The sequence below is a fragment of the Crotalus tigris genome, unplaced genomic scaffold, assembly GCF_016545835.1.
Source record: "Crotalus tigris isolate CLP2741 ecotype Arizona unplaced genomic scaffold, ASM1654583v1 scf7180000017735.2152567, whole genome shotgun sequence".
In the NCBI taxonomy this organism is placed as follows: domain Eukaryota; kingdom Metazoa; phylum Chordata; class Lepidosauria; order Squamata; family Viperidae; genus Crotalus; species Crotalus tigris.
Window position 1 is genome coordinate 852264 of NW_024096601.1, and position 16510 is coordinate 868773.

Consider the following 16510-nt stretch of genomic DNA (forward strand, 5'->3'; position numbering starts at 1 on the left):
TAGAATAGAATAGAATAGAATAGAGAATGGAATGGAATGGAATAGAATAGAATAGAATAGAATAGAATAGAATAGAATAGAATAGAGAATGGAATAGAATAGAATAGAATAGAATAGAATAGAATAGAATAGAATAGAATAGAATAGGAATAGGAATGGAATGGAATGGAATGGAATGGAATGGAATGGAATGGAATGGAATGGAATAGAATAGAAACAGAAACTTTATTTATATTAAATCCACTTAATATAATCCACTTGTGGGTGCTCCAACATTGGAGGTTTTAAAGAAGAGATTGGACAGTCATTTGTCTGAAAGGGCATGGGGGGCTTGGACTAGAAGACCTCCAAGATCCTTTCCAACTCAGTTATTCTGTTCACTTCTGTTCCGGTGACATTTTTGTTTCCCTAATGACTTAGTTCCTTCTTATCTATCCCTCTTTCTTATCTGTCTCTTGAAGGGATCTTGTAGACTAGATCCCTGCCTTTTGTCCTCCCGGCTTGCTATACATGCCTGCTTCATCTTGAGGTATGGCAATTTCAACTTAGTCTCACAAGAGCCCCCCCCCAAAGTTTGTGAATGAATTGCCCCTTGTTGAAGATTCATCCTCAGCTTTCCTGGCCTTTATTCCACCACAGGCGAGTTTATTTGCCCTTCTGATTATTTTCAAGCTATCTCGAGAGTGGCACTGTTTAATGTGTAACGATCATCTGAGCAAGACCAAGGTTGTTGCTGAACCATCAGCATGTTTTACACTGCCCGAAGTACAATAGGGCACACAGCTGTCCTGCTAAGCACATGGTTTAAAATTATGGGATTGTGGTGGGCTATAAGGTTTTCAGGTTTTGTTTTTTTTTAAAGGGGATCCAGGCATTGCAAGAGCTACTGGAATTCCACTTTAGTGTTGTAGGTTATAATATCAGAATCTTGAAAGCCTGTCAAAGTCTACTTCTATTCCTTCTTCTACCAAATAAAATCAAGGCAGGGTTATTTTGCATTTTTTTTCATGCTTTCCATTTTTCCAGTGCTGAATGAGCCTTTCCTTTCCCTTAACTACTCCTGCATATGGTGGAGCTCTTGAAAGGAAAAAATCGAGATGATTTCTGCATTACACTGAAGGCTCTGCCTAAAATATGACTTGAAGAAGCTAGAGAGAGCTAAAATGTTGAAACCCATTCTAGCTTTTCTCTGCTCTTGACCCTAGCTTGAATGTTATCTTTGGCATTTTGTCCTAGATAGTCTTTTCCGTTTCTACCTGCTCATTATTTAAGGAGTAGGGTCCCTTTGCTGTCTAAGACCAGCTGTGTTTCATATCTGAAGGACATCAAAAACCTGTGGTCCTCAGGAGAACTAACAAGTCTCCAGCAAGTCCTCCTGGAGATCTATTTTGTGCAATCTACTAAATCCTCACCGCCCCTTCCTTGCAGTTGTTGGAGAATGGATTTGACTTTGACTGGATTGGGATCTTTCTTCTCAGTTCCCAGAGGAAAAAATGAAGTTTTTCCTGGAATTAGATAGGTAGAAATATCTGGAATGCTGCAACATAATGAAACTCCCAGGTGTGTGAGAATGGGGAGGAGTAGGACTTTTATGGCCTAATAAATCTATCTCCAGGTCTTTGGACTATGCAGTTAATTGATTACTGATTTATGATCTGGTCTTGAAGATTGAAGTGGTAAGAAAAGGGCTTCTTGGTTCTGAGGGTAAGCAGGGCAGAGATGGATTTTGCTGTGAGTTATTGATCAGGTCGTGACATGGATGTGGGTAGGGTTACTGTCAACATTGGGAAGAGAATTAGAGCCACTGAAGAGAAACAACAGGTTCTCCTAGAGGAAGGATCCAGAGAGCAAAACAGTGGTGGTTGGTTTGTGATCTGCTGCTGTCTGCAGATGTGAAGGGAAATCCAGAAGAAGGAATCGCAGTGTGTCTTGTTGGTTGAGCATAAGACCTGCACTTTGGTGATAGCAAAGGCCCAACCAATTTGCCATCCGGTACACTCAGTTGAAATAGTGAGTGTCAAATAATTGATTAACTCATCAGGTTTGTATCCCCTGCAGATCTTCGTGGCTCATTGACAGACCCACTCTACCTGGAATTAGAATTATAGGATTGAAGTGCTTGGGGGAGGAAGGTTTGGGAGAACAGGGGTGTGACCATGGCTGCTCTGACAACAGGAAGATGCTCTGAGGTGCTACTTGCCAAGCTGACAGTGGACCTTTTTCTTCCAGAACACACCAAGGTGGAGGTAGTAGCTTCAGAACCACAAGACAATGAACGAAGTCAAGATTTCAGCTAAAAACGGTGATAAGGGCATGGCAAACCTAGGATTTCAAGATATGGTAAGTTTTTCTTTCTCTCCTTAGCTTTGTCCTTTGCACTTTTCTCAAAGATGGTAATTGTGTTTTCCTCAAAGATGGTCATTGTGTCTGTGTTTTTGTCAGGAATCAGAGACAAATGGAAATGAAGCACCATATCTTGAGATTTTGGAAGAAAACCCTGTGCAGAAGAGTCATTTTGGGAGGTACTAAATGTGGATGACCAAGGAAATGTGGGGATGTTGTTTCAGCTGGACAGTCAACGGTTTAATACTATAAGATGTTCTTTTGTCAGCTTAAAGAGGCTGATTGATTGATAGACTAGATGCGTATAGAATAGATTAATATTTTATTTTAATTAAGGGATATTAGTGGAAGAAGAACTAAACAAGATTTATGATAAAATTAAGGAATTAGAATATATTTGGAAGGGATACCCAAATTGATAATGTTTGTACTTAAATTTAATTTGATTATGGTAATGTAAATCTCTAAAGCTTTAAAAACAGGTATAGGTTGAATAAATTTAAGCTAGAATTAAATTTAGGACTAGGACTATTTTAAATAAATTATGTTATCTAAGGCAAAAAGAGAGGGAATGCTAGAGGTATTGATTGAACTATGTATATATGTTTTGTTTTTGTTTTGGGATGTTTGTCTCCCCTAACACCACGGTGTGCCTTGAGCACTTTGTTTCAAAAATTAAAAAACCAATAAAATCTCTTTTAAAAAAAATACTATAAAATTCCCCAGATTTTCCCCTTCTTAGAACTGCTGTTTTGTATAATCCCCTGAAAACACTTGAGGGCAGCCTTAATCTGAGGTCCGAGTTTGTCTTTTCATCCCAACTCTTGCAAGGAGGAAAGAACAATTAGATATCGTCTGTTATTATTCCTATCATTTACATGCTGCTCCCTTTCCAGAAACTCTGAGCAGTTTATTGTATTAATCTAGTGAGATATAAAAAAAGAAGAATGAAGTAATGGAATGAATCAAGCGGATGTGGTTCCATTCGGAAAGACCCTGATTTTACTCATCCTTAAAGGTCTTTTGGGAAAACCTTGCTTAATGGCTCTCTAAATATGTTACAATGATGGGTTGAACCAGATCTTTGAAGGTTAAGCTATTACACCAGGGGTCTTCAAACTTGACAACTTTAAGACTTGTGGACTTCAACTCCCAGAATTCCTGGCCGGGAATTCTGGAGTTGAAGTCCACAAGTCTTAAAGTTGCCAAAATTGGAGACCCTTGTAATAACACAGTAGGGACATTGCTGGTAAGGGCTGATACAGAGTCTCCAAAGATGGCATTCACTGGTGATGGGATCTTTAGCTATCTGTCTCATCAAGATCTACACAAGTCAAACAGATTCAGCTTCCACAACACAGTCACTGAGACATACAGGCAATCTAATCTAATCTAATCTAATCATAAATATCTAAAATGGGACTCAACAAAATTATGTATAAGATCCCTTCTAGATGTTCTGTAATGTTGATTTTCTTGATTGGCCTTTCAGCAGGTTCAAGAATGTGACTCAGCCTTTCTCTAAAGCAAAGAGTTTTTACAAGACTCATCGTGAATTATTCCACAAGGTCTTCTTAGGCATCTTATGTGTAGGTACGTCTTCCACTCTCAGGTTGCACATGGTGATCACATGACCCCAGTAAGCTGCAACTGTTATAAATACATGTCAGTTGCCAGGCGCCTGAATTTTGATGACATGACCGTGGAGATGCAAGTGCAAGGATCACTTGTAAGTCACTTTTTTTCCAGCGGCATTGTAATTTTGAATGGTCACTAAATAAATGTTATAAATAGAGGACTACCTGTATTCCAGCTGGTGCTGGAACTTCTGCCCCAGACCTTTGAGAATGGCACTGGTCTAAAGGAATGGTATGGACCAGCTCACCCCTATTTGTGGTGATTTCTGATGATTTGACACCCTGGGCTGTTCAATACTTTGATGTCTTGAGGTTCAATGCCATCAGCCTTGGTGGCACGGTGGTTAAAGTGCAGTATTGCAGGCTAACTCGGCCCACAGCTAGGTGTTTGATCCTGACAGCCTTCCATCCTTGACTCAGCCTTCCATCCTTACGAGGTTGGTAAAATGAGGACCCAGATCGTTGGGGGCAAGAGGCTGACTCTGTAAACCACCTAGAGAGGGCTGTAAAGCAGTGTGGAGTGGTATATAAATCTAAGGGCTGCTATTGCTATTGCTCTCTCTCTCTCTCTCTCTCTCTCTCTCTCTCTCTCTCTCTCTCTCTCTCTCTCTCTCTCGTGGCACTATGGTTAGAACGCAGCATTGTAGGCAAACTCTGCCCACTGCCAGGAGTTCGATCCTGACTGGCTTAAGGTTGACCCATCCTTCCATCCTTCTGAGGTTGGTAAAATGAGGACCCAGATTGTTGGGGGCAAGATGCTGACTCTGTAAATTGCCAAGAGAGGGCTGTAAAGCAGTGTGAAGTGATATATAAGTATAAGGGCTATTGCTATTGCTCTATCTATCTATCTATCTAGTGGCACAGTGGTTAGAATGCAGCATTGTAGGCAAACTCTACCCACTGTCAGGAGTTCAGTCCTAACCGGCTCGAGATTAACTCAGCCTTCCATCCTTTCCTTCAGTAAAATGAGGACCCAGATTGTTGGGGGCAAATATGCTGACTCTGTAAACCGCCTAGAGGGGGCTGTAAAGCAGGGTGAAGCGGTATATAAGTCTAAGTGCTAATTGCTATTGCTATTCTCATTTTAGGCTACCTGGCCTACTTCATTGCTGCTTGTTATCTGGACTACCATCGGGCCTTGGCGCTGATCATTCTAACAAGCCTGGCCCTTGCTTTCCTGGCTTATAGTATAGTCAAAAAATGTTTGGGAGCCAAGATTATCCAGATGTTCAGCCCTTGCAGGAAATGCTGTGAGAAGGCCTGGCCGTGGCTGAAATGGTAAGGGGCTGATCTGCTGAACAGATCAGTTTTAAGATCAGGGGTTTTTTTTTTCAAGAAGCCACGGAGAATCAGTCTCCATTCTGCTCTTTTAAATATTAGATCATCATTTTTAGAGTGTTGAGTTGGTGGTTGGATTAGGCAACCTTAAACGTGATTTTTCAGTCTATGAATCTATGGTAACGGAGGAATAAATACAATACAAAATGATGCAATGCAATACAGTGAAAGAAATAACACAAGTGATGGAACGTAAACAGAATACAGTGGACCAAAAAAGGCTAAAAAATGGATTGTGCCCTAGGAATCTCAGCCAGGTAAGTAAAATATAAATAATCTAGCCCAGAATATAAATATCAATATTCTGGAAAATAAAATGGGATAAATTAAGTATTGCAAGCCTGATGCCCCAGTAGAAAAGGAGTTTTCTTATATCCCAAACTATTATCTTTTGTCCCCCCCCCTCTTTTTTTTCTCACAGGTTTATCTTGAATGTATATTTAATAAACGGCTTATCACGGGCGAATGTTTAATCAAGTACCTATTAATGTGCCTCCTCTGTAATTCTCTAGGGTTTTGTGTGCCATTCTTCTGATTGCTTTGATCACATGGCTGGTTCTGGACGTGTCCCAAAGGAAAGAGCAGCTGGTCTCTTTGGGAGGTTTCTGCGTTCTGGTGTTCTTGTTATTTCTCTTCTCCAAGCATCCCATGGCCGTAAGGACCATCATTTTCTTTAGCTTAGAATCTTAAATCTAACCAAGATTCAGTACAACAGGCTGTCTTTTTCCACTCCCACTTCTCAGAGAAGTCTATAAACGATGTTGGCTTAGGTCAGGGGAAGGGAACCTTGGCTCTTTTATGACTTATGGACTTCAATACCCAGAATTCCTGAACCAGCCATGCTGACTCAGGAATTCTGGGAGTTGAAGTCCACAAGTCATAAAAGAGCCAAGGTTCCCTACCCCTGGCTTAGGTAGAAGTCATTTCTGCATTGAAGACAGCCAACCGTTCCTCTGGAACTTGGTTTGATCTGCAGCATTAGGGGAGTCTGAGTTAAGGTGACACTGAGCGCTGCTTGATTTTTCCAATCATATATTTGTCTATTTTAGCCTCTTTGGCTACTGAAAGTCCCTGGAGATCCTCAGTCATCCAGGTCATGGTTGTCCCAAGGGTGCTTTTCCAAAAGGCAACTGGACTTTGTTTTACCTTGAAGACCTTTCATTTCTCATCCAAAAAGCTTCTTTAGTTCTGACACGAGTCCAAGAAGTTTCTGGGATGAGAAACGAAAAACAAAGGAAAAACAAAGGAAAAACAAAGCCCAATTGCCTTTTGGAAAAGCACCGTTGGGAATTTGGCTACGGAGTTGTAAAGATCAACTTGGCTGAACCTCAAGGCTTCCATCTCTCCAGTGTGGAAATCTGCTGTCTCCCATGGGTCTAGATCAGTGGTTCTCAACCTTTTTAATGCCGCGACCCCCAACCGGTCGTAAGTCAAGGACTACTCAACCGGTCGTAAGTTGAGGACTACTCAACTGATGGTAAGTCGAGGACTACTCAACTGGTGCAGCACCGTTTGCAGACTGGGACTTTTGGTGGGCTCAGCAGGGCAGAGACAGCCTGGACAATTCCTATTGGCTTTGGAAAGCCAATAGAATTAGACTCTATTCAAGAGAGTCTATTCTATTGGCTTTCGAAAGCCAATAGAATAAAAGGGAGTAGAACAGCTAAGGAAAAGGGGGGAAAAACGGCGGACTGCGTTGTTTGGCGACCCCCGTGAAATGGTCCCGACCCACAGGTTGAGAACCACTGGTCTAGATGTTCACAACATGTCCTGGATTGCAGGTATCCTGGAGAGCTGTTTTCTGGGGCCTCGGTCTACAGTTTGTCCTTGGAATCTTCATTATCCGAACTGAACCGGGATTTCAAGCTTTCCAATGGCTGGGCAATCAGATTCAGGTATGGTATAGTAATTGTCAATGTCTGGCTGGCTTATTCAATATTGAAGAAACTCTATGGCCTTGAGGTGCCATAAGAGATCATCTTTATTGAATACACATTCTGGCACTGAAGAAGCAAAATCAACTCTAGTTTTCCCATGCAAAAATCTGGTTAGTTAACAACAGCTTTTCATAACACCCCTCCTGCCCACCAGGTGTTCAAGCTGTCCAATTACATCCCTTTGGTTTGTTATGGGAACAGTCCATTTCTCTGTCAGACATCTGCTTTTGTGACCTTGGGTCTCACAGTCCATGGAGGGCTTCTTGAAACTTCCATTTGAATGGCAAGTTGAGTAGCAACAGAGGTTAGCAAACATCTTAGCAATTCAACCTTGACAGTAATGTTTGAAGATGTTATATCCCATGTTCCTCAGGGACAAAATCCTACCTTTCAAGTCACATGTCCACTGGCTTCAGTTCAGAAAGATCCCATTTGAACCATTAGCCAAATCAACTGGAACAAGACAATGTTCAGCTTATGATGACAAGATCTAGTGAGGAAGGAGAAGACGTAGATAGGTTCTTGAGCAACAGGGATAATGACTTTGGGTGATTATCATAATCATCATTGAATTTGACTTTAAGCTTCTGTAGATCAAAAAGCTGCATAGGTGTGCCATAATTTTTTAAAAAGTGAACATGACTCTGTTTCCAAATGTTCCTTCTAATATTGTTTCCCTTTCAGATATTCCTTAACTATACCACTGCTGGATCCAGCTTTGTCTTTGGGGAGAAACTGATCCAAGAAAGTTTTGCCTTTCAGGTGAATGCAGATAAACATATTCTCTGTAAGAACCATATGACTTCTGTATACAAGCTCTACAACAGAGGGCTGTGATCCTTACTTCCAATTAGCCATTATTAATCTTATTGGCTAGGGTTGATGGGAGCTGTCATTTAGCAACATCTGGAGAGCTGCAGATGCCCTGTAATAAAAATGCACACTATTCTGTTCTGTCTCCAGGCTTTGCCCATTGTTATCTTCTTCAGCTGTGTGATGTCCATCCTCTACTACTTGGGAGTCATGCAGTTTGTGATCCTGAAGGTAAAGCTGAGTTTTAGGATTTCAGAAGTAAGCTTATAATTTCCCTCATGGAGCTAAACAGCCTATTGATCATTACATACATCTGGTCATAAGGCACTTGGACAGGTCAAGATACATTATAAGGTACCCAAAGAGAATAATATTACTTCTTCCACTACTGAGAAGTGCTAAAACAAGGGACACGACTTGATAGTTTACAAGGAAGGGGGTGTGATGCTGTTATGATGAAGTAGGCAGTGCAAAACAAAAGGGTTACTTTGCTGAGTCAACAGGGGTACCAGAGATTGAAGAAAGGAGAAAAACATGGAAGATGCTATGCATCAAGGAATCTTTGTTGATGAGAAGAGAGCACCACGAGATGGGGGCAACACAGGCAGAAGGGTTAATTCTATTGACTGTGACATCTGCGCTGTCTGTGGACTTCATTCCAAGTCAGACCCCACTGCTCCATCTAGGTCATTGTCTAGACTGACCTTCTGGAAGGAGCTCTTTGGGATTTCAAATCCTTCAATCCTACCGAGATGGATCAGACTTTGGATTTCAGGCCTTGCTGGAAGGCAAAGCATATGCCTGCCGCTGAGCTATGGCCCCATAGCCAAGGATGTGTCATTGCTGCAAGATTGCCAAATGAATCAACAAGAGATTAAATCTAGGATATTCTGGGCAATGACCCATAGGCTACCAGTGTCCTCCAACTCACAGTCTCCAACCTTTTCTTCTAACAGTTGTCCTGGCTCCTGCAAATCACAATGGGCACAGCAGCCACCGAATCCCTGAGCGTGGTGGGGAATATATTTGTGGGGATGGTAAGTGGTAAGTGTTCTTGACTTGGTCAGTTCAACTTTCCCTTCTCCGAACAAGAGAGGAAACAGACTTCCATTCTGATTTCTTTCTGCTTTTCATTTCCTAAACTATTGTGTTTCTGCGTTTGAGAATAGCTTTCTTTCTCCCCCCATACAATTTGGAAAAAACTGCTGGGAAAAGGGGGTACATACTTTTGAGTGCATTTCTCTGAACACGTGGATCTTTCCTTTTCTTCTTCTTCTTCAATATAACATTTCTTCGGTTTATTCTGCTTTGCAACATTTAAAGAAATGCAGACTTCAGATCTAGCCAACCTTTGGATTATGTTTTGAGTCTGAAGTGCAAAACTAGGTAAGCGTGCTTTCAGATGAATTACTCTTTCTTTTTTTAATGTGAAACAATCACAAATCTGGACACTCTCTCTTTCTCGTTGTATATCCCAGAACTAAGTATGTTGTTTAAGCAGAACATCAAATCATGCTATGTACTTGTTGTTTCTGAGAACAGAGAACAGAATTCTGAGATATATTTCTGGGGTCTACAGGCTTCTTGGTAAAACTCTGCTATTGGATTTTATCTTTTGTCCTCCAGACAGAAGCACCACTGCTCATCCGCCCGTACCTGGGGGACATGACACGTTCAGAAGTCCATGCTGTAATGACAGGTGGCTTTGCTACCATTGCTGGTAGTGTGATGGGTGCATACATTTCATTTGGGGTGAGTCTGGTGATGATGTTATCCATTCAGTTGTGTGACTCTTGGCGATTCTATGGACCAAGTCTTTCCATGTCTTCTGATCTTGCACTACTTCTTTGTTTTATGTTCTGGCTGATGCTAGCTTTGATGGTGGGGGTGAGTTTACTGTACAAGAAAATAAATATCAACAGCCGAGTCTGCATTGCATCATTTTCTGTTGCGCAGATGATATGGAATCATCCATGGCAGATTATACACACGTTCATGATTACTGAACCAGGATATTTGATGGCCTATGAGTATAGTATTGGGACATTCCTTGGGTCTTTCCTAAGTGTAGGCCTTGGGGTAAATTTCATTTAATCAGATGAAGGTTGTCTAGAAAAGGGATTTGATCAGGCCAAATGGGAACTGGAGGAACATCTAAAAGACATGGATTGGAGTAAACCGTTTTTTGACGAAGCCAATCTACTTGGACTATTGCTGTAACTCAGTTTAAAGCTGAGTCTTATTTTATTTTAATTATAATCTGGCCTTTGGTATGAGTTGTTTTATCAGGGGAGGGGAATATTGTAATAAAAGGCCATCTTGTGATGTGTGACTTGGTATTATCAGTATCATACTCCAATAAACTGTAGAAGCCTGGGCAAAATGTTCTGTATTTCCCAATAAGCTAATCGCCTTTTGATTAGAACTGATTGGAAGAAGGAGCATATAATTATTCCACAGCAAAGAACATTTACATCATACTTTTTTTTTAACTGCATGGAAAATGTTTAAATTACTGTTGGGAAAGAGAAAGAATCCACAAAATCGTAGAGTTAATACTGGTGAGTTAAAGAACACCATATTTGCCAACTCTTCTGTGGCAATTTGCAATTCTTCTTGCAGATTGATGCCTCCTCTTTGATTGCAGCTTCAGTTATGGCAGCACCATGTGCTTTAGCTATGGCCAAACTTGTCTACCCAGAAGTGGAAACGTCCAAATTCCAAAGCTGTGAAGGGATCAAAATTGCCTGCGGGTGAGAGCAGCTAAAATCCATGCAACTCCCATGGCTTGCAGAAGGATCTGGGAAGCAGGTTTCAAGGAGAAAGTGGAGAGAATAGAGGAGAAGACCAGTGTGGCAAGCATAGCTGGGAAGATTGGAGAGATACAAAGTGAAGAAGATGTGGCCCCAAATTCCCAGCTGTTTTTATCTGGACAGGCAGAAGGGCCATGGTCCAGGTCCCATCAATTAAAGAACGTCATCTAGCAGGATCTCTCTGTCACAGTGCCTGCCTTTTGAAACTCCATAGCATCAGAGTGGGATTAGATTGGCCCTAACACTGTTTTTCTCAGCATGTATCTCAGTTGTCTAGGAAGATATGAGCAGCAAACAAATTTAAGGAGGGAGGGAAGGAGCGAGGGAGGAAACAGAGAGAGGGAAGGAAGATAGGAAGGAAAAAAGAAGCAATAAAGATGGAGAGAGAAGGGAGGGAAGGAGGAAGAAAGGAAGATGGAGAAAGAAGGTAGGTAGGTAGGTAGGTAGGAAGGAAGGAAGGAAGGAAGGAAGGAAGGAAGGAAGGAAGGAAGGAAGGAAGGAAGGAAGGAAGGTGGAAAGAGAAGCGAGGAAGATGAGGGGAAAAGGAAGGAAGGAAGGGAGGAAGGGAGGAAGGAAGGAAGGAAGGAAGGTGGAAAGAGAAGCAAGGAAGATGAGGGGAAAAGGAAGGAAGGAAGGAAGGAAGGTTGGTTGGTTCTGGATCATCTCCCCATTTCCTTCTTTCTTTGTACATTCCTGCAGGGAGGAAAAGAATATTCTGGAAGCTGCTGGTAACGGTGCCTCTGTCTCTGTGGGGCTGGTGGCCAACATTGCAGCCAACCTCATCGCCTTCCTGGCTGTGCTGGCATTCATCAACGCTGCCCTCAGTTGGCTAGGAGGGATGGTCAACTTGCCCCAACTCTCCTTCCAGGTATCTCCTACGAAACACCCACATTGATTATGACAGGATGGTGAAAACATCAAGAGACATGAGGAGTTGTCTAGCTAAATTATCAGGATGTGATATGCCCACCCTGACTAGAACCGTCTCTGGTAGAAGACGGCCACCTTGTGTCTTCTACTAGTTCTGGGTTCCTACAATCAATTGCAATTTGAGCGTGCTCCCTAGTAACGATGGAATTGGCAAATATCAAATTAACCCTGATTTAAGGTATGCACTCGGCCCAGTTTTCAACCATCATTTGTTTCACAGCTAGTACAAGAAGAGAATGCAAAAACTGTGTCCCACACTCACAATCTCCTGGTGTCTAATGGTCAAAACTTATTGCATTGTGATAGATTGACCTTAGAGATTAAAGAGAAAGAAGATTCAGTTTACTTTAGAACATGGGATAATTTTTACCAATGGTTAGGAAAATGAACTAGCGAGAAATGAATGTGATATGTTATTTTGAATATATATTAGTAAGAAGAATGATATGCATTAATTAACTGATACTGTTTATGATTATCGTTTATTACACTTAGTACAGTTACTTATTACTATATCAACTATTGTTTGATATCAATCTGTTTGCTAAAGAAAATGTTATTGGGGGATAACCCCAATGTTGACCCCACCCCCCTCCCAACCTCAATCCTGATCCCAACCCCATCCTAAACTTTAATCCTTATCCCGATCCTATTTTATCCCGAACCCTATAAAACTCAATAAATTTTTAAAAAAACGTATTGCATTGTGAAACTCTAATATTTCAACTAGATCTTTGTTGAATTTAACAAAGAGGGGTGCTCAGGAGCAGAAGGGCCAATGGAGATGTACAGAGGAAACCATGGCAAGCACCAGCCTTTTATTGGGTGTCAAAAGATGGCAAGAGACCAATCGTGATCAGTTAGTTGAGCACTTTAATTTACAAAGCTTTTAAAAGAATTGCCTTCTGTCTTTCAGCTGATCTGCTCATACGTCCTGATGCCTTTAGCTTTCTTGTTAGGGGCAAGCTGGGAAGATGCTTCCCTGGCTGCTGAGATGGTGGGAATCAAGTTCTTCTTAAATGAATTTGTGGCCTACCAGCAATTGTCAACATACAAAAACAATCGCCTGATGGGTCTGCCCGAGTGGGATGGTTCTCAAAAACAGTGGATTTCGGTAAGTACCCTGGTCATAATACTATATGGAAACAAAAGCCTGTGGGCACTGCTCTTTCTCCTCCAAGCCCACCTACCCTACCCAATCTTCTTGATTTGGTGGGAGCAATCTCAGAAACAAAGTCATGGACTTGGGCACGCTTGGCATGTGGTTAACAAAAGATCTGACTGATTTTTCTTTTTAGACCGATGTGTTCCAACCTTGACAACTTTAAGACGTGTGGTTCTCAACTTCCCCATGCTGGGTGAGGAATTCTGAGCGTTGAAGTCCACACATCCTAAAGTTTCTAAGGTTGAAAAACACTGCCTTTGACTATCCTTGCTTGCATACCCAGCAGCAAGTGCTGAGCAAGGCAAACTGGAAGATGCCAACTGGAAGAGGGATGAAGGGGTGGTGGATCTATTCTTTATCACAACACTGATTATGTTCTCTCTCTCTCTCTCTCTCTCTCTCTCTCTCTCTCTCTCTCTCTCTCTCTCTCCTCTTAGCCCAGAGCTGAAACCATTTTAACCTTTGCTCTGTGTGGATTTGCCAACCTGAGCTCTATTGGGATCATGCTGGGTGGCTTGAGTAAGTCAACAAACCAGTGAGAAACATGAAGACTTCATAGTGGGAGAAAAGGACTCTTTGCTGCCAGTGGCAGGGAAGGAATGACCTGCCCCATAGCTACATCCTCTGTGGCTTAAGCATCCCAACCTCTCCTTTCATAGGCTTGGTTATTCTCAGTTGCCAAAACGGTTTGGTCCTGAGAAGAGCAATTTCATTCATGTGACCCAGTTCCATCTGCTTTTCTTTTAACATGAAGCTTCGATGGCACCGCAACGCAAGAGTGAATTTTCCAGCATTGTTCTACGAGCTTTGATCACCGGAGCCACCGTCTCCCTAATCAATGCATGCATTGCAGGTGGGTAGAAAATAATCTCCCCTCCCTGGGGGAGGAGAGTGGGGAAACAGGGTTAAACTTAAAGCTCTGTCTAGTAGTTGAACATAATTCTTGCTTGTTTGAGGGACATACCCTCTTATGTTCTCTCAGCACACGCTCATGTTTTCCCGTATGCATTTCACTTTGCAACAATACAGTCTGCTGGGTTGGACCCACAAGTTGGCGACTTCCTTTCGTTTTAAGCAAAGGTGCAACTTTCCCCACAAGCTCTGAATTTCCTACCCACAGGAATCCTCTATGTGCCCAGAGATGTCCCTGACTGTCTGGAATTCTTTAGCAATACCATCATCAACTCTACCAGCTACTCTCTGCATGAATGCTGCAAAGACTTGTTCGGCAGGTGAGCACTTGTTTGCGTGGCACGTGCGATATACACAGTGAAAGAAACTACAACAAAACCCTGATTCTTTTTGCTTGGCTTCAACACAACTTTGCAGAGAATAGGGCACGCTGATCTTTCCACCAGCCAGGGGGAGTAGAAGATGGTTAGGACGCAGTATTGCCAGTGATATGTGGGTCAATGCCTCTTCAATACCTTTAGACTTGATTCTGTGCATTAGTAAACACCAAAGATGATATTCTCTGGGTTTTTTTTTTAACCTTACTTGCCATGTGGAATGGACTTCAGGTCAAGGGCAATAGGAAAAGCATTTGTCATGGTAGACACGTATCATGTGCTAATTCCTGCACTGGTTTACAAAGCTGAGTCTAACTTATCATCAACAGCTTCCAAGATCTCTGGAGATCCCATGTTTGAAAACTGTATTCTAGAAATATTAGCAGCCGTAGAAATCCTTTGACTATCGTGATCTTCTATTTTCTTAAAATCCTTTTTTTTTAAAAAAAAAATGACCATGAGATGGCACCCTTTTGCCTTGGGAAAAAAACACAACAGCTCAGCAATCAATACTCAACTTTGTAGTGACTTGAATGGTTCTCTAATGGCCGGTCATTTAATATCCGCAAAGAAACATTGCAAATCTATCAAGTGCTGAACAAGATTTCAACATTACATTTGTTGCCTTTTTTTTTTAAAAAAAAAAAACTGAGATGATCTGCAAGACGGGTTCTCCTATGCTCAATGTCAGCATTATCCAGGGAAAATTAGAGACTGGCAAACCATATTTTGGAGAACATGGAGAGCTGTGGAGGCGCAGTGGTTAGAATGCAGTATTGCAGGTTAACTCTGCCCACTGCCAGGAGTTCGATCCTGGCCGGCTCAAGGTTGACTCAGCCGTCTATCCTTCTGAGGTTGGTAAAATGAGGACCCAGATTGTTGAGGGCAATATGCTGACATTTGTAAAATGCTCAGAGAGGGCAGTGAAGCAGTAACCATCAACATTTTGCGTGTCAGGGACCAGTTCTGTAGAGGATAGTTTTTCTGTGGACTGGAAGAGGAGTGGCTTCACACACTGCCTGAATCCCACACATATACTGATAGGGCTTTGCTCACTTGCGTGACTTGGTTCCTCGCAGGCTGTGGACTGGTGTTTGTCCACGGCTCGGAGGTTGTGGACCCCTGCTGTAAAGCACTATGGGGTCAACAAGTCTAAATACTACTGCTATTAACCCCTAATCTCTTCTTTTCCACAGTTCCTTACCTAGTTCCAATGGATCCCTCTCTTTTAATGGCATCTGGGAGACCCTAAACTCCAACACAACACAGACCTATCTCCAGAAATGCTGTGGTTACTATAGCTCCTCCATATGTCCCAAATGAGATGATGTCGCAGAAGAGGACAATTCACCGGATATGTAGAAGATGAATAAAGGAGAGGGTGGCGGTTGAAAAAATTCACAGGATTGTGTGAGAAAGAAAAAAAAAGGAAGGGTGAGGAGCAACATCTCACCTTCAACGGTAAAAGGAAGGGTTTTGTCAACTCTGATGAAGAATGCAAAGCTGCATTGTAATGTATGAAAAGAATCCTCTGGGTTTTTCTACTTCGAAGTGCTCCAGGCCAAACACCATGCAAATATGACACTCCTTTTGGCGATTTCATTTTGTGACAACGCAAAGAAGGGTTCAAGCAGTGGGTCTTCTCACAAAGTTGCTCTCGGCAGAAATGGTCAAACCTTTTTTTTTTTTTTTTTACAATTAAACCCCAATGCAATTGAGCCCTAGAAGTTCCACTCCGCCTTCCTTAGATCTCTTTGCATTCATTTCTGTTGGCTCTTCAGTCGCAGAGGTGGCTATGCATGTCTACCCACGGAAAAGCCCACGGAATTTCAAGGAGAGTTATATGCTCGAGAGAGAAAACCCCACTAAGCTCAGAGTTTCTTCCCAAGTAATTAAAAAAAAAAACCCTCAAACTTGCAGGTGGCAAAATTACTTGCTTTAAAAATAAACCAATGTCCTCATTCATATTTTTCCAAGGAACCGTGTCCTCAAGTCTAGGATTACCGAAGTCTTGGCAATCAGCCAGATTTCATCAGAGAAATGCACATACAGTACATAAAATTCAGAGAAGGTCTCAGCTGCTTCCACAGACAAGTTACGTCCTGCTTCACTTTATTCAGCAACTCTTGAACCCCAGGTTGTTTCTTTATTTTTTATTTTTTTGAGTCCAGCATTACACAACCCAATCAGTCCCAAATTTCTCCCAAGAATCCTGTATTCTTCTAAACCATTCTCATATAGGAGG

At 42.0% G+C, this 16510-nt stretch overlaps 1 protein-coding gene across 5 annotated transcripts; it reads left to right on the plus strand.

Annotated features, from left to right (window-relative positions):
• The first annotated feature begins 1638 nt into the window (after window positions 1-1638).
• Window positions 1639-16170, plus strand: LOC120306357 (sodium/nucleoside cotransporter 1-like). 5 transcript variants are annotated; one of them, XM_039339496.1, is made up of 18 exons: window positions 1639-1676; window positions 2230-2340; window positions 2443-2522; window positions 3836-3936; window positions 5069-5258; window positions 5831-5972; window positions 7100-7213; window positions 7940-8017; window positions 8219-8299; window positions 9025-9105; window positions 9695-9820; window positions 10691-10821; window positions 11581-11749; window positions 12728-12925; window positions 13414-13495; window positions 13731-13829; window positions 14097-14208; window positions 15462-16170. In XM_039339496.1, the coding sequence occupies exons 2-18, from the start codon at window positions 2272-2274 to the stop codon at window positions 15586-15588; spliced, it is 1980 nt and encodes a 659-aa protein (XP_039195430.1). In that variant the 5' UTR covers window positions 1639-1676; window positions 2230-2271; the 3' UTR covers window positions 15589-16170. The 5 variants fall into 5 exon arrangements, with proteins under 5 accessions (XP_039195430.1, XP_039195429.1, XP_039195428.1 ...); XM_039339495.1 differs by having other exon boundaries at window positions 1665-1704; XM_039339494.1 differs by lacking the exon at window positions 1639-1676 and adding an exon at window positions 1703-1731.
• Window positions 16171-16510: the final 340 nt, after the last annotated feature.

What these genes read in the sequence shown, in the direction of transcription:
- LOC120306357 (XM_039339496.1), top strand. Translation starts at nt 2,272, where the DNA reads ATGAACGAAGTCAAGATTTCAGCTAAAAACGGTGATAAGGGCATGGCA. An exon ending in GGAATATATTTGTGGGGATG is followed by an intron (nt 9,106 to 9,694) that starts GTAAGTGGTAAG and finishes TTTGTCCTCCAG; the next exon opens with ACAGAAGCACCACTGCTCAT. An exon ending in AATCAATGCATGCATTGCAG is followed by an intron (nt 13,830 to 14,096) that starts GTGGGTAGAAAA and finishes TCCTACCCACAG; the next exon opens with GAATCCTCTATGTGCCCAGA.